Source organism: Dipodomys merriami, unplaced genomic scaffold (assembly GCF_024711535.1).
Source record: "Dipodomys merriami isolate MVZ:Mamm:240054 unplaced genomic scaffold, mDipMer1.0.p SCAF_2, whole genome shotgun sequence".
NCBI lineage: Eukaryota > Metazoa > Chordata > Mammalia > Rodentia > Heteromyidae > Dipodomys > Dipodomys merriami.
Window position 1 is genome coordinate 106702420 of NW_027203381.1, and position 25471 is coordinate 106727890.

General features: G+C 34.8%; 1 protein-coding gene across 2 annotated transcripts in view; it reads left to right on the forward strand.

Moving 5' to 3' along the window:
• Positions 1-231: 231 nt before the first annotated feature.
• Positions 232-25471, forward strand: part of Ncam2 (neural cell adhesion molecule 2) — a 314442-nt gene continuing 289202 nt past the window's right edge. For both annotated transcript variants that reach the window (XM_070030502.1, XM_070030501.1), the window contains exon 1: positions 232-425. In XM_070030502.1, coding sequence (XP_069886603.1) covers positions 371-425 — 55 coding nt within the window. In that variant the 5' untranslated portion in view covers positions 232-370. The remainder of the gene's footprint in view (positions 426-25471) is intronic.

The following is a 25471-nucleotide window of genomic DNA, read 5'->3' on the forward strand; positions in this document are numbered from 1 at the left end:
CCCCGCGCCTCCCGGCCGCGCGCGGAGGGATACGCCTGGGCCGCGCCTCCCCGCGCGCGTCCCGCCCCCGCCCGGCGCCGCACCTCCCTCCCCGCGCCCTCCCTCGCCCGCCCGCCCGCTCCCTCCGCCCGGCTGTGCTGCCGCCGCGGCGGCCGCTGCTCCCGCCGCCGCCGCCGCCGCCTGGATATAGTGCGGCACGGAGCGGAGCTTGCAGTCACTTTGCGAGGAGGAGCGCGCGGGCTGCGGGCGGCTGGGGCACCCCGGGCGCGGCGTGGGGCGAGCGGGAGCGGCCGTGGCTGCAGCGGAAGGTTCTCTCTCCCGGGCTGGACTTAATAACTTTGGAACTGTCCACCAGTGTCACGTCCTGAACATGAGCCTCCTCCTCTCCTTCTACCTGCTCGGGTTGCTTGTCAGTAGCGGGCAAGGTAGGAGTGCGGTCCTTCGTGGCATGTACTCTCCCTCCTTCCCTCCTACCCCCCCTTCCTTCCACCCCACCCGGGAAGGCACGCGGGGAACACCGAGGGGAGCGCAGAATTCAAGGCCAGCCAACTAAAGTTGCTGCTAATTGTGCATGGGATTCTCGTGATTGTGGCTCTTGGATTCAGTGGCCCCCTAACATTGGAGATGTATTATGCATTTCAGTATTGTCGTCGTATGTCAGGTTGAGACCCTTCGGGGGGGAAAGAGAGAGCGAAATGTAGACTTGGGGGTGGGAGTGTGTGTGCACATCAGTAAAGCGGCAGATGGAGGCAAACTGCTTTTTTTCCTTTTTCCTGAGATGTTGCTGTTTTTCTTCTTCTTTTTTTCCCCTGTCCTCTGATTTTTTTTCCTGATGAGATCTATGGGATGAGTGTGTTGCTGTGTATTAATAGTTAAATATCTGCGGTTGTGGAAGGGAAGGGAGCGATGGTATTTTACAGAAGCAGCCAAAACTATCAGGGCTCCATTCGTTTGTGGAACGTCTCTCTGGTGTGCAAGAAATTCAATTCTTAAGAGACTGGTGGGTTTTTTTTTCCCCCCTTTCCTTTTTTTCCCCTTTCCTTTTTTTTTTTTTTTTTAAAGACCAGATCCTGCCTAGGAAGTGAATAATGATGGCTCATTGATGTTGGAAACTAAAAGGCCATAGATTTGTGTGTGTGTGTGTGTGTGTGTGTGTGTGTGTGTGTGTGTGTGTGTGAGAGAGAGAGAGAGAGAGAGAGAGAGAGAGAGAGAGAGAGAGAGAGAGAGAGAGAGATGAAAAAGCAATGCATAAAACTAGAAATGTGTTGCAGTCATTCATTTTGACCCTCTACTCCCTTGTGAATACAGCAAAAAAAAAAAAAATAACAGAAGATTGTCATTGCATCTGTAAGGGGTTTTGGAGGTGGTTGTGGAGAATTGGTAGGAGCTTATCTATTAGGAAAAAAATAATAAAAGAAGCCTAGTCAATTAACACAAGGGACAATTTCTGGAAGCCAGCTCTGCTGATCTGTGTTAATTTATCTTACTTGTTTCAACAGTATGCATTCACATAACATATATTTACAAGAATTAGAAACATTCTCAACTGTCCAGACAAGTTTGGACATTTAATTGGGTAGACAAATGTTAAAAATCTTCCATGGGTTGAAAGTTTTGGAAGGTTAAGAAAACAACAGCAATTTTGTGGTGTACAGTAATTGCTGAGGTTATATTATTTGTGTGACATGAGATTACTTGGAAATAAAATAATAAATGGCAAGATAAGTTTAAAATATCTTCACTATATCCAAATTCTAAGCACTTTTAGCCTCTTTTCTGTTGCTCATGTGGTCCAGCAGGGGGTGGTAGAACTCCATTTTAATCCCAGTATTGGTTGTTACTGCTCTTGTAGTCTTTCTATCATTCTTCAGCAGGGCTTGACATTTTCGATGTGATGCCTTCCTATTTCTTCCCCTCTCCTCCCCAAAGCTATACTGTTAGCAGCTGATAAAAAGCAATTGGTTAGGAATGCAAACACTGGGATAAAACTATAGTTTGTAAAGTGTCTTAGTACGCAGCTGCTCCTTTCCCTGTACAAATAGTGTGCAGTATTTCAGTCTTAGACAAATTACAGAGATGCTCATTTGAAGATAACACCCACCTAATCCATTCATTCCATTAGTTTCAGAGAAAAATTATCCTCTACTTTTCCCCATATAGATGGGCTTCTCTCATTATTGGAGAGCTGTTGATCGTGTTTAACTGTTCATATGTGATGCATGAGGGCATTTGTGAATAAGCAAGAAACAGATTGTGAACATTGCACCTAGAAAACAACTGCAATTAAATAAGTAGAGCCAGTGTGGGGAAATATAGGAGCACACAAGGAAGCGAGTTTCTGCAGATTTGGTATTATATTGTGAGCACTTTGGAGAAAAAGAATGTCTCAGTTGTGGTGTCTGTACATATATCATTGCAGATGCTAAGTGTGTTTGAATTTGGGGACAGAAGGGGAATATGAGAACGTTTAAATGCCTAGGTTTAAGCTGTACATGCAAAGATACAGGATTGGGGTCTAGATATGTAATATGTATCTGATATATTGTGATTCAGCTGATTTGTAATCAGAATACACAGGGGTTATAGGAAGAGCTCTGAAACGGAAACATGACTGCAGGGGAGCCCATATTGACGCTAATGAAGCAGGCTGGAAGAAGAGCATCCCTGGAAAAATCTCTATCCACAGTTCCAAATGTGTGGCCCTCACAGAGCCATCGATACATATGAGAAGCACCGAGCTTCTGTCACAATGGGCGTGCATTACATCTATGACATGTGTGCTAATGAATGAAGTCAGGGATGCTCAGAAATCTGTGCCCTCATCCCAGAGTCCAGTTTCTCCTTGCTAGGGTTTTGTTCCCTAATTAAGGATGCAGCAGTGAGTATCAGACACACCACTGGGAGCTGTTTGGAAAAATAAAATAAAATAAAATACCCTACTGTAACTCAGGATTTTGTTTCTTCTTTTGTAAATGGGGCCATAGACAAGCCTCCAGTCAGTGATCCCTGGGCTTGCCTCGGAAATACGAAAACCCCAGCTTGCTGATTTATGTTTCCAACAATATACTTGCAGGGGATTTTATGAAGCGTGATTGAAGCTATTGCTGTGGAAAGTGGTGAGCAGTTAGACTGGGGAAGGGCAGCGATGATGTATTCCCTTTTAAGTAGTGAAACCGTTTTGGAACCTTGGTAGTTGAAAAGAAGAAATGACAGAAGCGAGAGACTTAAGTGGATACCAATAACATAATTAGCTAACGAGATCTAATAGTTCTTCTTGTAACTTTCAACACAGCATTATTGTTTCTCTCTAGGGAGAGGTTTTTTTTTTTTTAATTGAAGTCAAAATGCTCCTTTAAAAGCTTCATGTCTCCACTGTAAGATTAATATCTAATGAAGTGTGATCATCAAGTTTGATTTTGAGTTGTCGATGAAAAGGGGATTGTATAATTCTGGAACTTCTGCCATTATTTTTGCTTCACATTCAAAACCTGATCACAGCCTCCCTGGTCATAAATCTCTCAAGTGGTAACTTGAGCCTTGGATTAACAGTGCATTTGCTATGTAAATTTGAATTCTCAACCTGTAGTAGGTATGGGGTGTTTTCCTGAAACTTATCCAATGTTTGAAATCATTTTATTCTTTAAAAAAATACTGAAGTGTGATGAATGAATATCGAGTACTGATGATTAACATAGGAAAAGCAGAAGCATTATCCTAGTAAAACTGAATAGTGTTCTTGATCTCACTTTCAATACGGTTTTAGCACACATAGCCCCCATTTACTTCAGCCAGAATCATTAGATGAGGAGTGTAGCGAACTGCCCAGTTAATGAGTTAAACCAATCTGCTTGCAGTTACAATTCTTTCTGGGGAAGTAGTAGGAAGTCATTGTTCATTAGAGAAATGTAACTTAAAAACAGCTCTGCTGTGTGAATGCTACCATCAAGTTTAAAAGAAAGAGCTCACCAAAAGTCATCCTCAAGTACAGCTTCTCGCATAGCCTTTCTCTGTCTACTGCCATTCTTGGGACAAACTTTCTATTGGATCAACTACATATTCATTTTCACTTAAAGGAAGTAGGTTAAAAAATACAACCCCTTCTCTTTTTGTTAATGAAGAACCCAGAGGATTTTCTCCCCTGCTTTCTGTCAAAGGATTTAAGCAGATCATTTTCTCACTTTCATTTCTCATGTTGAATCTGAGCCCACAGAGAAAGAAGAGAAATTTTGAGTTCTGTATGTCAGATGAGGATTTTGTTTTCCAATGACACAGGGGGCTAATGTTCTCCCTGCGGTAATATCTACCAGGCAAGCAATTAATAGAACAAAAGCACTTCATTCAGTACTCCAAGAAAGTCAAACGTCATATAATTTTGTAAAGACAATGGCACTCTTTCCAAAATAGAGAGGTGGTTTGTAATAAGACAGACAAATGAGCTGCAGAGATTGAGGCTAGTGACTAAGCTGTACAGGGTAATTTGTTTTTGCCTTTCCTTGTTTGGAGGCAGTAATAATGGAAAGAGGATCACCATTCAAAAGGCTTTAGAACTAGTCATGCTGCTTTTTGGCTTTTGACATTTGGGAAATCATTTTAACTTACCTGTTTTCAGGGTCATCTCTCAAGGCAATGAACTTCTGAGAACATGAAGAAAAGTGCTCAATAAGTGAAGAACAAGTCTCATGTTTGTGTGTGTGTGTGTGTGTGTGTCTGTGTGTGTGTGTGTGTATACATGTGTGTTCTATATCCCAAATTGCATTCATTTCTAAGTATTGGTGTATTATGCAAGATTAATTTAGCAATGGTAACAGTCTTTTAAGGGAATGCCATACATAGCTTTTCAACCTTTATTGACAGACAGAAATTCTAATTCCTTCTAAGCTTTATATTTATTCAATTACATTGAGGATAGGGCTATACAAAAGTTTATAAATTAGTTTTAGTATCCTTAATTGCATGCTGGGAGAACACATATAATAGAATAGGTGTTTTCTGGGTTTTATCAAGGCAACAGTCCTGCACTTCATGATGGAATAATCCTTAATCATTCAACAAATAGAAATACTTCTGTACATCACCTTTTAAAACATGTATTAGACATACAAGCTATTTTCAATAAAACAGCAAAAATCCCAACGAGCTTCCAATGCATTTCTCAGTTTCACATGATCACTTATGCTATCAATCCATAAGCTACCTATAGTCATTTTAGTAAGCTATGATGTAATGACACAGACCAACTTAAATTTAAATAATTAAGAAGCATGACAGAGAATATAAGCAGAGCAATCAAATGATAAGAGTATGCAGAATTTCAAGTTGCTTGATGAGAGTTTTCTTGGCTCCATTTTGTTCATTAAAAACAAACAAACAAACAAAAAATTAACAAGGAAAAGACAGAGGAACATTTCATGTGTAATCATAAGACCAGTACTGCCATCTGTCTCTTGACCTTGAAGCAGCCAAAGGTGATTTTAGAACAACCCTTTACTTATTAGAAAGTTTGACATAAAAATGTGTAACTCATTGACCTTGGTGTTCAGCCATGAGGAATGATGATAGATATGTATAGGTACCTTGCAGATTGTTAGCTGTGCTATGTTAGGTGGTGCTCACATATTTTAGGTCACAGAGAAAAATCATCTATTCTTTAGTATCTCTGTTAGTCAAGTTGTAATCATCATAAAATCTTTTATAAGTAGAAAAAATATCAAGGGGCAACATTTGTCTGATTTATTTATAAGCAGAGTAATTTATGATTTACTGATTTATATAGTATTAGTTACATTCTCCCAGACACTTCATTAAGCAACAATGCTAAAACAGTTGCATATGTTGTATAAGGAACAATTCTAGGGGGTGCCATCTAGAGTCCCAGTAAGAGATCACACATTTGTGTTTACACATAGCCAGCAAGTGTCCTTACAAAGTCTTTAGGGATGGGATGCGCTTTTGTATCATTAATTTGTTCTAAGGGCTAGTTTTAGGCACCACACTGGTTAAAATGGAAACCCAATTAGGGCCATGATAAATATCCCATACAAAATTAAAGTCATTACAAACTAGAGCTCTGGCTGTACATAAGACTATACTTTCTTAATTCAGTACAAAACTTGACACTTGGCATGGACTTAAAAATCTAATAGACCTTAAGATCAAAGTAACATGTTTAAATTTTGTGCCAATTTGACAGTTAATAAATTAACTGACATTTTCAAAGTCTTACAGTAAATCTAATGTCAGCACTTTGTACTGTACCCAATTCAGGGCCTTTATTCAAAGTGAGTTCAATCATCTTATAACTTATTATCATCAAGAATCAAGGGATTATTTCACATAACAACTAGGTGACACTATTATAAATTGTGCTACTTCATCTAATCCATTGCTTAATGGTTGTATTTGTTTTTCCATGGAATTTTTAGTACTTTTCATGAAATACCTTTATAATGATGGAATTACTTTTTCTTTTGTCTTGTGTTTTTAGATGGGAAGTATTTTTGATGTGACTACTGCTATTATATACCATCCTGTGTATTTTACTTGTACTGTATCATGTTTCTACCCTCATTTAATTCTCAATAAAATATTCACTTATAAAACAGAATTGAGGGATTATTAACTTTGTTTTATGGATGAGGAAATTAGGTTACCAAGAAAATACCTGATATGCTTATTTCAAACTAAGTGATATTTTAGAAATAGTAGATTTTCTTGTACTTCTAATTTAATGTGTAATTGTATAGTTTTTTGTTTTTGGTTTTTATTTGGTCAGTTGTGGGGCTTGGACTCTGGGTCTGGGTGCTATCCTTCAGCTCTTCAGCTCAAGGACAGCGCTCTACAACTTGAGCCACAGTGTCATTTATGGTTTTCTGAGTGGTTATTGGAGATAAGAGTGTCATGGACTTTCCTGTCCGGGCTGGCTTTGAACCATGATCCTCAGATCTGCTTTCTGAGTAGCTAGGATTACAGATGTAAGCCACTGGTATCCACCCTAATGTGTAGTATTTAATGTGCTTAACATTTTTAAAAATTTGCCTGTATTTGTTGAGTTGTTTCATAGAATGTTACATTGAGAGCTGAGAAGACAACTAAAATATCAAAATCCAAATGAGATGTGAATTTTAAAATGTCTATCAAAATGTTGCATATTGGTATAAAAGTTAATAGAATTAATAAATTATTAAATGGACTAAGTGAATGCTTAGGAATTATGTACCCATAATTAAGGTTTGTGGGCAGGCTGAGTTCTAAATGTCCTACAACAAACTACCTTAGCATTCTCCCTTTCCGCAGGATAACAGTGAGAATTTGAACCTTAGACCCATCCAAATCTCAACTCTTCTCTTGTTAATTATGTCTTTAAATAGTTTTACAAAGGAGTTGCCATTTAACAAAGTTTATAATACAATGCATCTTAATCAGTGTCACCCATTCAACATTCTTTGACATCTCTCCTAACCCACCCTTCCCTTTTCTTAAATGTATAGTATATAAATTAATTTTTGGCTGTATTTTCCTCCCTTCTCCCTTTCATTTGTCTATCCAGCTCCCTTTGCCCTGCCCCTCCTTCTTGCAAGTAGCCATTTCCTGGTGCTTATTTTGTTGGGCTTTGAATTTGTTTTTCTAAAGAAATGTATTATTTGTGTTCTCCCTAGAGTCTATCATATTTTAGTTAATACATTTGACAAAAGTTCAACTCTTTATCAGGAGACAGATTAAGTGGCAGTACAAAGTCTTGAGAAATGAGTTGCTCTTTTGTATTACCAAAACGTGGTAAGGGCTGGATTTAGCAACCAGAATACTTAGGATGGACCCATGATGGGACAGAGGCCTCCCCAAATATCAACTGCTAACTAAATCACTATCATTCTTAAGAATAGACCACCATAATTCAGTAAACCAATTTCTACTGACTAAAACAGAGAGATTTGAAATGTGACAAGACTACGTAGAGAAAATGAATGAAGGAGAAAGTCGAAAAGGTAAACTAATTGTAGACAAAGAGGATAGTTACAGGGGAAAGCAATAAAGTCCAATGAATTCTGCTTATTTTGAACTGGACTGGCTAGGGAAATTTTTGGACCCAATGTGGAATAAAGTTGGGGGTTAGAGGCAGAATATCTTGAAGACTTATTTAAGAATGACTGATGTAAAGCTCTAGGAAGCAATGTTGGCACAGGACAAGAATATAATTGAATTTGATTTCTGTATAAGAATATATCTCATGTGTAAGATAAATCCAAAAGTCATGAAAAGTATTGAGTATATGTTAAACATATTCCTTGAAAAAATTAAATGGGTATTAGTAACATTAAATTTGGAAAATTGTTAGAAAATTAGTATTAAAATATTAATCTTACTTGACAGAAAGAATAGTGGAAATGAAGTAGAAAAATCCATTCATTGTGGCATTTAAACATATGTTTAAGTAGTTGTACAAAGGAGTTGAACAAAACAATTTACTAACTGATCATGTCATTCCTTTGACATTTTCACCTATCCCCCCAACCTACCCTTTCCTTCACTCCTCTTAATTTTGTAGGGCATACATTGAATTCTTGACTACATTCTCATCTTCGTCTATCATTTTCCTTTTGATCCAAGTCCATATCTTTCAAGTACTCTCATCTTGGTTTTTATTTTGTTTAACTTTGCTTTTGCCTTTCTAAGGAGTTACACAATTTGTTTTCCCTTGAATCTATTATATCTCATTTAACATATTTGTATATACTTGTATACCACCCAACATATTTATTTATACATGTATAAGCTAAATCGAACTGAAATATAAGGAGAAACATGCATCCTTTTTCTCTCTGAGCCTGACTTACTTCACTTAATATATTATTTCCAAATCTTTCTATTTCTTTACAAATAGTACAGTATCATTCCTCAAGTGGATGAATAAAATTCCATTGTGTATATATACCGTATTTTCTTGATCCATTAATTGATTGAGGAGTATCTAGGTTGATCCATACCAGCAATGAGCATGTTCTGATGGCTTTACTGTATCCTGTTTTTATAACTTTTGGATAAATCCAAAGGAGTAGAATAGATGGATGGTAGGGTAACAAGTTTTTAATTATATGTTGAGTTGTCAGTGCCCATAGGACTGATAATAATATCAGTAATAAATTTAGAAATGAGAATTGTTCATTTTTATTATTTTCAGAATAATTTTTTATATATTATATATTTTTGTCTCATTCTTGAATCATCATATTTAATTTAAGGAATGTTTGTCATAAGTCTGAAATTTAGAGTAAAATCTATTTTAATTATATATTCTTCATTTGAAATTTTCTGCACTTGCTCTATTGTACTATATTGTGTTATTATTTTCTTGTAGATTAGATTAGAACAAATCAAAGCATCAATATAAAATAAAGTTTATGGAACTACTAAGAAGGTTAAGCATGACCAAATATTATAAATAGTGTATGGAAATGCCACAGTGAAGTCTATCAATCTGGATGATTAATATGATCTAGTGATTATAATTTTTTACAATTAAACTAATGCACAATTATAATTTAAAAAGTTAAATCATTCAAATAAAAACTTGATGCTTTGCATACAGAATTGAAGGAAGGAAATAATATTTTGAGCACCTGTTTAATGCCATAGTCTATGGTAAGCATTTTCATGCAACATCTCATTAAATGTCCAGTCACATTTTTATAGCTTTTTCTGAGAAACATATTCGTAGCAGAATCCATTAAGTATGTTCAAGATATATTTAATCCCTTTCTACTATAGTGTTTATTTCTTTGAGACATCTTACCTTTATACCATTGGTAAGTAGTGGAATGTGTAACTTGATGTAAGCATTCTGTCTTGCACCATTTTTTAAATTTCATTAATTTTTATGTGATCAAGTGTTAGTTTTCTCCCAATTACATGGGAAGCTGTAGCACTGCATGAAGACATTGAAAGTATGAGAAATCACCTCAATTGCCTTTCTTTAAGAAAAGCATTCCTTTGTTTGTGGATTTAAGAGCATTCTGGTTTCCATTCAAATATATGTCTTACAAGGTGAAATTGTAGCAGAAGAAGATGGAAGTCATTTTTTCCCTGAGTGAACTGCTTGTTTGTTGACTTTGTCATCTTATATTCTAAGAGTTTCACAACAGAGTGTAGAATTTATGTTAAAGTATATGACCTTCAAATTTTGCGTTTGGGAGAGATATAAAAGCTGGATACATAAACAAAACTTAACTTTGTCCATAACGTAATGACCAGTATTGCTGGCTTTTGTTAGTCCCAAATTTCTGAAAGTTTCATTTTATTCTTTCTTTTTTTAAAGTATTTTGATTGCATGTTAACACACTAGAGTTTTCCAAGGTTGCCAATGGATTGCTATGACTCTATGTTTATGTATGTACTTGCAAAATGATGTACTTGAGATGTACATTAAAGCATGACTAGTCACTTTCATGTGCAGAAAAGCACAATTGGAACATGTAAGTATTAAGGAGATAGCTGTGAACTTAAAAAAACATTGCTACTACAACATGTCCATTTTTAACAATAACAAGCTTTTACTTTTCATTGATGGTTCTATTTATCTCTGGTTATTTTCTGAAAGTAACAATAAATGTATTGAGCTGAGATTTGCATCTATTCATACTATTTCATAATGTAATTGGGATTTACCATTTTTCTTTGTAGTACTGGAATTTGATCTCAGAGCCATGAGCTTGCAAACAATGTTATTATTTGACCATTATCTTGATAGTTACCAAACTAGAACAGAGATAAATGATCAAGTCTGGTGGAATATGACTGTAATCCCAGTATTTGGGAGACAGAGATGGATGGATTGCAAACTCCAGTTTGTTTACACAATTTTGTTCTCCCTGCCTTATTACTCGTCATTATGCCTGACAAATACACTTGTACCATTTCCTTGATTTCCCAACCCTTGCTTTTTGAGATTATAGCCTGAGATTTTTACACATTTAGTGAATTTCTTTGCCTGGGAAATGCCATTATGTTTCTTTGTGATTTTACATGAGCATCCCATCACTGAAGATGTACTTAATACTTGCTACAAATAGGAATTTAATTATATTATTACTACATTGTTAAAGACTACAGAATACTTGAATTCAGCTTGTCAGATACACTCTGCATTGACTCTCCCTGTCATCATCACAAAAGTAAGAAAGCCTTAGCAGTTTGGTTTTCCTCAAATACAATGAACTTGATTAGAGAATTTGTTGTAAATTGAAATGTGTATTCATGGGATATATTGGGTGATTAACAAATATGTGCCAAAGAAATATCTAAATAGTACCTGGAACAAGGAATCTAAACTGGAAGATTACTTAAAAATATATTTGTCCCTAATTTTGGATAAACACTTGTCTTATTGGAGTATGTTATGTGGTTTGCTGGTATTTATTTAAAATGTTTTGCTCTGCTTTAACTCATGTTGTCACTGTTTTTGATTTTTGGTACCCTGTGTCTTGTATATACGTTTATTTGATTTGGAGTAGGGAAGGGGAACCACAATATGGTGAGACAAAGGACAAAGGTGAACCAAGGCAACAGCGGATACTCACAAGACTTTGAACTTTGCAACTTGGGGGGTAGAGAGTCAGTGGGGGGGAGTGAGAGAAAGTGGGAGAAAAATGAGAGAGCATTAACAATGTTCAACAAGAATTGTACTCATTTCCTTACATATGTAACTATAACCCCTATGTACATCACCTTGACAATAAAAATAAATTAAGAAAATAATTTTTTTTAAAGTTTTGTTCATATATGTACTGTGACTATGGTAAACCATCAAAATATAATGAATGTCTACCAGATGATATATTAACAGTTATTGTTTAAATTTGAAGGAATTACAAAGATGAACTTACATTTGATCTTAGTTTCTCAGTGAAACTTCAGTTGAGAATAAGCTAAACTTAAATCTTGTTATAAGTCAATTTGAAGATGTACCTGAGGCCTAGGACATGATAATGTAGTTGGATTTCAGAAGATATATGCAGTATATATTATGTACTCATATGTACAACACATGATATGCTATGCATATATTTTGCACAACATATACAACAAAAATATGTAATATTTATGATATATCTGATGCATGGATATAAATTTATGAACATAAATTATGTGAAATCATATGCCCATAAGTTTTATGTAAATATATATTATAAACTGTCATATAATATATGTGTGTGTGTGTTCATGTTTGTGTGTAAGGAGTTCAAAGAACATTGATAATAGTATAATGAACCAAGTTAGGTACATGTCTGATAGGTCAATATTTAAAGTCCTCAAATTCAAGATAATCCCACAAGGTTAATTAAAAGTTGATCACTCATTCAAGGGTTATTGGAAACCAATTCTCAGGTGCATGTATGAGAAGAAAAGAAAAGCAAAATTAATTGTTTTACCTTTTGCAGAGGCACTTGTGATTTTTCTCTTTTTAAAATGAAATTTCATTTGACCTCAGAAAACCTCTTTTGTCTGATAGTCCTGATTCTGTCATGATTTTTTTTAACCTGGTGTCCTCTAAGACAAACTTATGAATAAAAACCTTGCCTTAAATACACAGAATACATTTTCCACAACTGTTTTCACAAGTTTATTTACCTGCTTACTATTTATTCCCTAACGTTACAATCACATATGTCAATTTTATCTTGAAATCCAATTTGCAATGAAAGACAGTACTACTTATGTTTTACTCATTTCAACTTTCAGGTTCTGTTTGAATCCCATATAATGTATAATCAGCTTAATTGGTTATCTAGATGAGTCATTTTATTTCAGATTCTGCTAAAAAGCTCCATGCTAACACATTCAACTCTAATAGGGATTTCAGGTGGTTTGCAATTTAAACAACAAAACAACATAGGAAATTAAAAGACATCATTATATCCTCTTAGATTTGATAAAAAAAACTTTAGAACCATATGCAAAATGGGACATGGAATCTTCAACTTTAGTATTCTCATGTTTCCCAAAAAGAATTATTTGTACAGACATCTGAGGTATTATTCAGCATCCTATGATGCTAATGTATTTTGACTTTCAAGTACCTGTTTCATTTCTGTTTTAGTGAAATATCTTATTTAAAATACTTCGTAGCCACATTGCATATTAGTATAGTGATTAATTATCACTGCACATTTATAGAGTGAGAAGAATATATCATCCTTTTGCTATGAAAATTAAAGGATTAAATAGTTGGCTATGGAGAGAATGGATATTTTATAGGCACCTTCCCTTTGACTCTGTCTTTTCTTCTGTCTTTTAGCTTCATATTTTTTATCTTCTTTGAAAGACTCCATTTCTCTTGGGATATAGATAGATGTAGAAGAATGGCAAAAGAAAACGAGTTTCTACAAGTATAAAGTGTTCAAAATGCATTCTGTCCTCTCTTTAGAAATTTATAAACAAAACTTAGGGAGAGTAAATATGCATAGCAAGATAAATCACTGTTTTGTTCCAAGGTGCTAATTGATCAACTAAAAAAGTATGGATATGTGAGGAATTTGTGTTAGGTAGTTGGAATGTTTGGATAAAATCTGGCATTGTTATTTGTATAAAATGGGTGACAGATTTTCCCAATTACACATAAAAGGATTTGAGGAAACTTTGCTTTCTCAAGGAGCAATGTCTATAAGTGTTAGGTGAATCAATTGCATAAAAGAAGTCCTGTAAGTCACACTCTTGTTTGATGTTGTCCTAAGCACAATTTCATTTTTATTATTACCTTTAAGTAGTTGTGAAATGCAACACTTGAATTCATGAGCACAGTGCATCTTGATCAATGTCAAGGATGATCTCATTGTTTTCCTTCTCCATCTAGTCCTCCATCCCTTCAAAACATAGATAGGAGTTCTAAATTATCATTTTACAGGTGAAGGAATTAAATTTCATGAAAGGAATTTAGAATCTAAGTGAAGAGTCACAGAGTTTTCACTGACTTAAGTATTATCCATAAATGAGGTCAGAGATTGCTGAAGTGAGAAAACACTAGGTGTACTATTGTTTCAGGTTTTACTATTACTTTTAGTACTTACAGTGAATGAAGTGATGTTTTTCCATATGTTTTTATTGTGGAATCATTAATCAACCAAATTAATAAATTCATATTCCTTTGAGACTACTTAAGGTATGATTTCTTAGAAATTTTGAGGTATACAGTACATTGCTATTACAACAGGTGAGACATTTGATTTCCAGAATGCATTAATCCTATCTAACTGAAACAGTGCACCTTTGAATCAGTATCTCTCTGTGTTATGCACCTACTAGCTGCTGAATTCTACGCTTCTTTCTAGGATTTTATGGTTATAAATGTTAAAAGTCACCAACTAAATGGACCTATTGAGTACTGGCCTTTCTGTGACTGGTTAATTTTATATACCATAATAATTCGTTGGGCTCATGCACATGAGAAGATTTCAAAATGATAGGAAGTCCTTCTTTATTTAGGTTTAATAGTGTTCTGCTTTTCTATCCCCCACACTGTGTGTGTGTGTGTGTGTGTGTGTGTGTGTGTGTGTGTGTGTGTGTGTGTGTGTGTGTGTGTGTGTGTGTGTGTGTGTGTGTGTGTGTAAAACCATGAGCTTTTGTAAAGGAATTGGAGAAAACAGAACTCTTGTACATTGTTTGGGGAAAGTAAATCCATATTGCCATTCTAGCAAATGATATGGAGCCTCCTCGAGCATTAAATGTAGAACTCCCAGGGTACTCAGGAGAGATGATTCAAGCCTTAAATCTTCCTACGTAAGAATCAGAGATCTGGAGACCTTGTTTCAAGGCCAACTTGGGCAAAAGTTGTTTGTGAGATAGCTTCTCAACCATTGACTGATAGGATGGCATGCACCTTTGGCCCAGAGGCATGAGGAAACAAAAGAAAAGGCTGCCTGAGTGGTTCTGAGTTAAAAAAAAATACTCTCATCGTATCTGGTCATTTGATTTGAATAGGTGATTTCAGTTTAGAAACTTCCAATTAGTAAATAAGTGAATCTCTTAGTGACTTGCAAAATTAATGACCCTGGGGAAGCAGCAGCATTTGTAGATATTAGAGTGTAGTTCAGGGTAGTATCAAGGTGGGGAAGCTTTATTGTTTAGCTTAGTGTAATTTGTTGAGGGCATATGACATTAATAATTTAATATATGTTGTATCTGTAAATGGCTTCTCTCATTGTGGCTTTTCTTATTGTGAAGCTCTATAATTATTAATAATTTAGCACGTCATCAGTTTGTGCTTGTGTAAGAGAATACTTTCTCAATGGAACCTTATTAGTCTAGGATGCTTTCAGAGTTGAAAAAGAGAACAACTCAAAATGATTACAAATAAAAAAATCAGTTATAGCATGTAGAAGGCTGTCTGGAGGCAAATTTGAAGTTCAGGTTTTGACTCATGATCTTGCCTGTTTTCCTTTGACTTCATGGAAGACACTTGGCTTCAGTCTCTCCATATATTACAAGATTTTATAATATCTGAAAATACTTCTTTTTTTAATTTTATTTTTTATTGTGAAAATACTGAGGAGTTAAAATTACATGGGCAAGATAATGAGTACAAGAAAGAAATATTTCTTATATGCGATTCCTTTGAAGGAAATATTCTGTATGTTAGAATGGATACTTAGCACTACTAAGCCAATAATTGTTAGTGTAAGATACCTAGTGTTAATATGATTTCTCTTAACTAACCAATTACTTCCTGTTGCTGACAGAGATCTGCTCTCCCTGCCAAGCATATGATTGACAAATCAAATTCCATGACCACCTAGTTAGGAAAATCCAAGAAGGAGGAACAGTGAGAAGTAAGCACTCAATGTATCTGCCGTAGTTAAACTGCTAAGCACTTTTAGGGGAAAAGCTAACATTTCTATAGTAGTCATACCGTACTACCTTTTGTGTGTTTTGCCTATTCAACTTCATATAATTCTTGAAAGTTATTTTGGAAGCTGAGTCTCTTTTGCAGGGCACTGAGTGATTTTGAGGAGGTTAATTGCCTTGTCAATGCTTCTCAGTGGCTAAGTTGATATTTGAACCAAGGCAGGCTGGCAAAACAATAACTAAATAAAAGAGCTGTTTTCTCTAGGCCAGGTCACCATAACTGGAGAAAACATATATGGTCTGTCCATCTGTCTGCCTCTGTTTGTCTACCTATCTATTACTAAGTGAAAACATTAAGCTTAAGAATGGTTTCATAAGGTATTAAGTTGTATTTTGTCTGATGAACTGGCTGTGAACTCGGTACTCACTTAAGAAAGTTATTATGGTAGAATTCATTTAATAACTACATTTACATCCATCTTTAGTGTTTAAAGAATTTAGGTGTAGTAAAGTAAGTAGCCTGAGCTCAGAAAGCAAGTTGTCCATGGGTTATGAATGTGGTGTTGCTTTGACTTGGCAAGCTTGAGTGTTTCCCCACAGACAATGCCTGTGGGGCATGCATGAGTTGAGGAACAAATTTGGAATATATTAAAGAGCATGAAATAAAATAATTTACTATGTTTATAATATCAAAGAATTAAATTGATTAAAGCAAATATACTTAATTGCTTTAGTTGTTTTCTACCATTCAGGGAAGTTAAATTAAAATCAGGTATAAATTTGATTGTTAGAAGAAGTAGTATTGGGGAAAAATAGAAATGGGAAGCAAGGTCTTCTGGGGAAAGATTGATACTGAAAAATTAAGACTTTGATCGACTGCTGTGGCAGTTTGAGTATTGAGGTGTGGATCATCATCTAGATTCACTAACCAGGGTTTTAGTCTAATACATGCCTGTACAGTGATGCTCTTTGTACAACTTCCTCACATCTGAGCTATTAACCTCTGATTAAAACTGAACAGTGGATTAATAGCAAGGAAGTTTAGAATCTGGAACTGTAACACTGACTGTATAAAACTATGTACATGTCCTGAAAATTCTTTCTTATGCATCCTTTCTGTTCCTTTGATGGATACTCTGGATCACCCGTGTTTTTCCAAATGTTATATAAGTAAGCAATTTCACAAAATTCTAAAAATTCACATAGAATATAAATTTGTATGCAGGTATAAATACATATGTGCATGTATGTATCTATGTGAGTGCATAAGTACCTTATAAAATCATGTCAGTCAATATTGTGTCAAAATCTTTGCAGATTTGTTTCGCTTCTTAGTACTAACATGCTTAAAAATCTGAGCATTTTTCTTTGCTGATTTTTGCCTCTAAGAAGAAAATAAGTTGCATAATAAAACATTGAATTTATTATTCACACGTTGTGCAACTGTAGACTAATTAACCAGTGTTTAATTTCTCAAGATTGCAAAACAATATCTGTTGTTTTCTCTCTTCCACGCAATGAACAACAAAACAGTTCTTCCACCTTGTTTTCGATTAAAAAAAAACATTCCAGCACACAAGCATCCATAATTGATGATGTTTTCCATCAAAACGTATTCAGGGACTATAGATAAAATTGGTATTTGGAGCATGAGTGCTTTGTGCCAGCTCAGGGGTGGTAAGGGAATCACATGCATAAAGCTGGAGCTCTTCATTTCCTTTCTTCTTATTTTAATTGTAGAGGTGAAGGCAGCTGAGTTGTTCACAGTCATAGTCCTTTTTACATTGCAGTACACAGCTGAATCCCAACAATTCCTTGTGACAAAGCTGCTGAACAAATTCTTCAATGGATTTGTAAAATCACAATACAAATTAAATGAAAAAAGTCTGAGATACAAACTCTTGCATCTTAGTGATTGATTGTTGTGTCCCTTTGGAGGATTACTAAGTAGGTAAGCTGTGTCTATTTTGGATGATCAAGACTAAATTCATTTGCGTAAAGAGCTTTGGTGAGATAGGTTGATTATGTTTCTCATCTAAAGCATCTTCATATTTGCAGGTATTCAGAGCATAGGAGAGTCCTTGTTTGCAGGGATTGTTCAAATTGGATAGCTCCTTTAGCAGTATCCTTGGCTGCCATGTGGTTTCATGGGTATAGAAATTTCAAGAGAAACTTTCCTTCTATGACTAGCATTGAATGTCCTCATTTAAAACATTTCTTTGATTTTCTTTTACTGCTTATGATTTCCTGACAGCAGTCAAAATTGTTACTTAGGTGATCAGAATTCTCATCCTGTAGCTGGTCATCCAAGTATCCTGGCATCCTCAGTGGATTTGTTTGGCAGTACATGATTGTTCCAGATACTGAAGCCAATGGCTGCTCAGTGATGAGGGCAAACATTTTCCCATGCACATGTTCAGGTCCTTCCTCCTATTCCACTTCCAGGCAGCTAGTTGTACACGCAAGATCTGCTGCTGATGTTGCTGTTACGTTTTTCAAATTTTATTTTTGTTATCTTTAAGTCATTGTGCAAAGAATCAACAAATAACAGAATAGTTTATAAGACAGTGCATCTTGACCGATGTCACCCTTTCATTTTTTGACTGCTTTTCCCATTGTTGTTTTGTTTGTTTTTATTTTTCTCCATCCTTAACTCAAGCATGAATATGGCTCCTTCTAATCTTTGGCAGAATCAATGTTCCTGTTATCAAGCAGAGTGTATTTGCACATCAGGATCAATGCACAGTGGTTTTCATATATTAAATAAGACTGTATTTGAGCTCCTTGAGACCCTAGATACAGTTGGAAACTTAGCAATACTTCCCTCATGACCATATTAGTGGTGCTCCCTTGATAACTTCTGATATTTTGCTTCCTGCTTTGAGATTCAGTGATCTTCCTAGCTACTCCAGAGACATTTTCTTCTATAATATCTTTATCAAAATAATATGTCCCTCCCCCATACTATAACCCCTGCTTTCACTGTATTTGATGTTGGTATAATTTGTGGAGGGGGAGGGAAAAAACAAATCATGTAAATAGGGATACAGGTGGACCCATTGCAACAATGAGATATACAAGTCGTTATGTTGAAAAACGAACTTTACAACTTTGGTCAGGGGTGGGGGGTGGGGGATGGGAGTAGGAGGTAGGTGGGAGATAGGAAGGGATGGGAAGGAGAAACAAAGGAGGAGGCAAGAATGCTTGATAAGAAATGTACTCATTACCTTTCCCATGTACTTGTAACTCCTCTGTACGGTATTTTCTCAATAATAATAATATGTTAATACTCTTTGCTAAGCCAAAAACAAAATAAAATCCTATTGAAGGAGGAAAAACAAGACAACCAGAGGGCTGAATTTTGTTTCTTCCACATTTCAGTACAGCCAAGCTAGGTACTTCTATCCATGACCTTGTTCCTTATCTTTGTATCAGGTGTAGCTTCTCTGCTTGTCTAAAGCAAACAAGGACAGGTTCTGTGCTACTGTCTTTCACTGGTGGGTGCAGTACACGTTACAGACATAGGGATAGTAAAGTAGGCTGCCCAATGTCTCCTGGATCCCATCAAGAATTACAAAGGAACATCTAAAGGAGCAAGCAGTACTCTCCTGTTTCCACTCTTTCCAAAAATGGTTTACATTCTTTTTATTTTGGTAAAGGAAAGAAGTATTCTTAAAGGGTATACATACTTCCTGTTACATGGATGATGTTTGATAAGCTCTGGAATTTAGTCACTAGTTACTATAGTTGAAGGACATTCATTAAGCAAAGATTCTTTCGAGCATGTGGATTTTGAATTAAGAAAACAATACCAAACTAACATTTAAGCTGTCCAGTCTGCCGTGTTTTATTTTAAAATACTATCTGCATATCAAAGCAGATGATGATTTCCTGGCTCAGAAGCAGTGGATCTATCAAGCATGGACCACTCCATTTGTTGGGTTTAAAGCCAAGGTGACCTAAATCAAGGAAGCTGTAAGTAATAAGGGACCAATCTAAACAGAGGTAACATAGAAATGGAAATAAACCTAAGAAGATAGAGACAACAATGCTCAACAGGAAATATACTCGTTACCTTGCTCATGTAACTGTAAACCCTCTGTACATCATTTTTACAATAAAAATGTACAAAAAACTGGGTAAATGACAAATCATTATGAGAAACTAAGCAGTTTTTTTTCCTCAACAAAATTCTACACTAACTTTCTGAAGTGAAACCTCTTTTGATCCTTCATTAAGACAACATTTAAAACTTTTTCTCAATTGCCTTTGATTTTATTACATAAATGTTACAGTCCTCTTTAGAAACTAAAAAATGATTATGGAAGACAGGAAAGAAATTGCACAAATATATATGTTACTTCATTAAAAGTCAGATTTAGTTCTGAATGTTCTGATTAACATAGACTAAGTAAAAAATGTATTTTCTATCTAAAGAAGAAAGCACACTTTATTCTACCCCAAAGAAATATAATAATTGATGTGTGTGATTCTTCCTATTAGATGATGATTAGAAGTGAACAGTTTCAGAAACCTTTAAAACTTTGACAATAGGATTTCATCTAATGATATTTGGGAAGATACACACTCATACACATGTTGACACATATTTCATAGAGATGAGCCTCACTTGTTGGTTACCATATATGTGTTCCAGATATTTCAGTAAAGTTATTATAGCCATGGATTTGCACAAGGGTTTTAAAAATAGTTTAATATGATTAATACTTTTTAAAGTTCACAAATGCATCTTTGGAAGGTTTTGACTTATGTTTCCTTTGCTCATTCTTACTTGTCAAATCCTTGCTTTTGCAGCCATGCAAACCCTGTGGGTAATAAAAAGATGTATAAACACTGGGATGTATAAACTCGAGGGATTTTCCACCTAGCATTAGTAATAATACACTTATTCCCATAGCAATAATTCAAAGAATATTTTATATATCTCTGTCAGCAACAAAATGTGCTCTTGGCCTGTGAATATGCTTAGATTGTTTGGCTGTTCACGAAGTGCTGAGAGTTCAATGAAAACCACAGAGTAAAAATGATTCTCTAGTTCTGGAAGAAGTAGAAAATTAACCAGTTTTGTTCTGCCACTTCCATCTTAGCAGTGTGTTCACAATAACACTGTTTCTGGGAGCAGATAACTTGCTTTTGATCATGCAATTCTTCCCCAAAGCAAATATAGACTTTGTTTTGTTCAACAAAAAATCCTATAAAGGGCAGAACATTTGTAAGGCACAGCCTTGCAAATAGTATATTCTGATTTTGCAAATTAAAAGAAAAACCCAAATGGCAAGATACCCTTAAAGAGAAAATGATGTATTCAATTATTTAGATCTGGCAGGTGGTATTACTGGATAGTACAACTAAATTTTGACTTAAGTATAAAATACTTATAGCAATAATTTTCAACTTTAGCAAGATTTTTTTATTTAAAAGGATTGCTAAGCTCCCTTAAAAAGTGGAAAGACAGAAAATAAAAGAACCTTTAGTGATGTTGAAACAAGATTAGAAAATAGAATTGCTTCATGATATCATGTAAGAACATATTTCAATTCTCTGACTTAAATAACTAAATAATACATTTCAAGTTACTTAATTGCTTTTACACTTCACTTGACACCTAGTGTATACAAGGTTACTTCATTCTCTGAGAACTGTATTTCTCTTGAAATTACAATTTTTATTTTTTTTTAACTTTTAGAATACATAAAGACAGCCAGCTACTCTGAAAACAAAAAACCTAGAGACAATCTTGTATGGAAGAATATAGCATTTTTTTCTAGGAAAAAAATGTTATCATGACAAAAATCGCATGCACTATTTAACATTACTTATCAATGAACCATATTATTTTGTCTATTATTTCATGCTAATACTCAACAGAAAAAATGTTTCAAAAATTAGAGAAGAAGGGAAGCCAAAACAATCATTATGCTCAATATACCCATGTGGAAATTCAACCAGATACCTTAAGGATTTGAATGGGGTTGGGACAATTAGGGAGTAGAGAATAATGGAAGAGTTGACATTAATGAAGATACATTGTACTCATAAACTGACAGGTTGAATTAAAATCCTTTTTATAAGTACTTAAATATATGTTGGAGATGATGATGATGATGATGATGATGATGATGATGATGATGATGTAGTTGTTCAAAGAGCTTGCAATTCCATAGTCAGGTTATTAGTGCAATACTTCCTGATCCATGTCACCCCTTCCATTATTCTCCGTTATTCACCTCTTCCATCTTTACCCTCAAGTTCCATGTTTTAGATTGTAGATAATGCATATTGGCTACATTGGCTGCTTTTGCTCATGCTTCCTCCCTCAGTTCATTATGACTTTTAAAACACAGTAAAAATGCACGCACACACACACACACAATTATACCAGAAATGCTTTAAAATATGGTTCATCACCCCAGACTGGCAGATATTCTGTTTCTGAAAGCATTTCTAAGATACTAATGTCTGTCTCATTAATATTTTGTGAATAATTATATGAATTCCCTTTTCTATCTTCTTAAAGGTGAAATCATTGCTATTAAGTTAATAGTCTCCATCGAATCTGAAGTGAATATATTATTTTTACTTGGAATCAAAACAGTTTATTTATTTCCCAAGGATTTATTCCATGATTTGTTCATGTTTATTTTCTTACAAAAAGGGCTATATTTTAAAGGAACAAAGGTGTAAACAACCACCAATAGCTCCTCAGTAAATAATGCATTATTGTATGTAGGATGGAAATAATGAACTGGGCATCCTAGAGGTAGCAGGATTTTGTATCAGACTAAGAATGGGCCCAGAGTAACTGATTTGCTGAGTATACACACCAGTCTATGTGGAATCATGAAGGGAAGTGTTAAATAAATTGATAATGTCTGAGCATCTGATTTGAAAATATGCACCTTTGTAAGCTCAAGAGTAATAATTAATTCTCATGAAATTGTGAATGATATCAAAGATTAGGTTGAAAATAACCCAACCCTTGTCTATATAAGGTCATTGAAAACATTCACATAAGTTTCATGAGATTATACAGTAAAGCATGGATTTATTCTGAAAATATGGTAATGGTGATGAAGTGAGGGACTGCCATGTCCTATGGAAGGGTTAACCCAGTCACTAACATTGTGTTAAGGACAAATATTAAGTGAAATAAGCCAGGCACAAAGAAACATAGGTCCCATGGTTTCCCTTATTTGCAATAACTAGTATACGTCTGAGACAAGCAGAAAAGGTCAGATAAGTTGATGTTAGGTGAAATGAACCCCAAGATAAGGTCTCAAATGATTTTTCTTTCTTGCTATTGTTTCTAACATATTTAGCAGATGATTTCTTTGTTGCTTTGTATGTCCCTCCCCCATTATTATAACCCCTGCTTTCACTGTATTTGATGTTGGTATAATTTGTGGAGGGGAAGGGAAAAAACAAATCATTTAACTAGGGATACAGGTGGACCCATTGCAACAATGAGGTGTACAAGTGGTTATGTTGAAAAATGAACTTTACAACTTTGGTGGGGGTGGGGTGGGGGAGGATTGGGTGGGGTGAAGGGGGATAGATGGGAAGGGATGGGAAGGGGAAACAAAGAGGAGGCAACAATGCTTGATAAGAAATGTACTCATTACCTTGCCCATGTAATTGTAACTCCTCTGTATGGTATTCTCTCAATAAAAAAACATAAATAATAATAAAAAGAAGTATTATCTGGAGATAGCTAGGGAAAGAAACAGACTAGAAAATGTGTAAATATGTTTTGATGTTTGAGTTAAAATGCTCACAATTAAAAATATCTTAAGAACTTCTTTTGAGAATCAATAATTCTTTTAAGACTTAAGGATATTTGATTTACCATTAAAAATACTTATATGAAAAAAGGACTTATATGCAAGGCAAGCACTCTACCACTGAGCCAGCTTCCCAGCCCCAAAAAGGACTTACATGAAAGTCAAACTTTAATGTTTTCTTTGGTTATCACACGATTTCCTGAATCATAGACTGTTCCATTCTTGACATACATTCATGACCTACATTGATGTTTCTATGCATTCAATTCCTTGATATTCACAAATTTTGAATAGAAAAATATCTATATTTTCCATAATTTTGAGTTAACTTTCTATTATGACAACTTACTTCCTTAATAAACTATAGTTTTTAAATTGACTGTTTTTTCTGATATATTACTTGGTATTTTTATTGCTATGTAAAGTGAATTCACTTACTATTTTTCATTTTAAGATATCGTTGAGAAAACATATGTTTTCCAGTCATTCTAAAAAGACATTATGAATTAACTTTAGAGAAATGAGTAAAATGTTATCTTTTCCCCCAAAGAACTTTAAATTTCCTTTAGAGAAGTCACTTAAAACAGATTGTCACAATAAAATATTTGCTTATATGCATACTCTCCCACATGGAAATAATTTACAAACATGAAACTATATTTATATATCATTTCCTTATATTTTAAAGTAGCATACGTCCAACTCAATTTATCCTTCTAGTATAAATGTTTTCTTCAGTTATGAAATTTAATGTGGCAGTTAAATTCCAAGCTTTCATTTTCTCTTATGTGTCATCTATTTATATTTGTTCACTGGTACTTACACTTTTGCTAGGGCTTGAACTCCGGGCTTCCCATTGGCTTGGCTTTTATTTTTCAATGTCATTTACTTTTATTATTATCATCTTTATGTAATTGTACAAAGTGACTTCAATTTAACAAGTCAATTTGAGTGTTACAATGCATCTTGATCCATGTCCCTCTGTTTGGTTTTCTTGTTGAAGGCTAGAATTCTCCCATTTGTTGTAGACCTTCAGTGTAGCATTTTGCTAATTTATTAGAGATGAGTCTTGTGGATTTTTCTATGAGGCATGGAGTTGAATCCTGAGTAACTGTACATCATACACACAAACAAATATATATATATATATATATTATTTTCTTTAATTTTATTTTAAAAGAATTAGAACAAGGTTACTACAATAGCATACACAAGATTTTTAAATTATACCTATTTAATATGGTTATTGAACCATCTACACTTCCTTTCAATTAATTAGAAAACCAATTATGTGTTATATGCCTTCCCCCCCTAGTTATTTGAGTAGGTTTTAATACACTAAAGCTAGTGTCCTGAATATGTAATTCACAATTTCTTTTCAGGTACTTTCCCCCCTCATTATCATAATGTTGCAGAACAGAATACTGAACAATATTTTTGTTTGTTGACTCCAATTTTGTCAAATTTTATATGTACTGAATACATTTTTTGTTATCTCAGAAATGGTTCAAGGCTTTTCATTGCTGTGATTTTGGTATTGAACAAATAATGTTAAAAAAGTCATAAACCAATTCAAAAATTTATGTTGTGAGAAACATATTTACTGTAAGATTGTTTAATGAGTCCAGGCCAGCTCTTTTGAGAGAAAACCGAGCATACTGATTCACATTGAACAAACAGAACTTGGATCTAAATGATTTTGAGTCATATTTGCAGTCACTTTGTTGTTGTCTTTGTACTTAATCTTCTTCAGCATCTCATCTATTGTTATTGCCAGAAAACTTTGGTGTGCAGCCTGCATATAATCAGGGACAGAAACTGCAGCACAGGCTACCTAA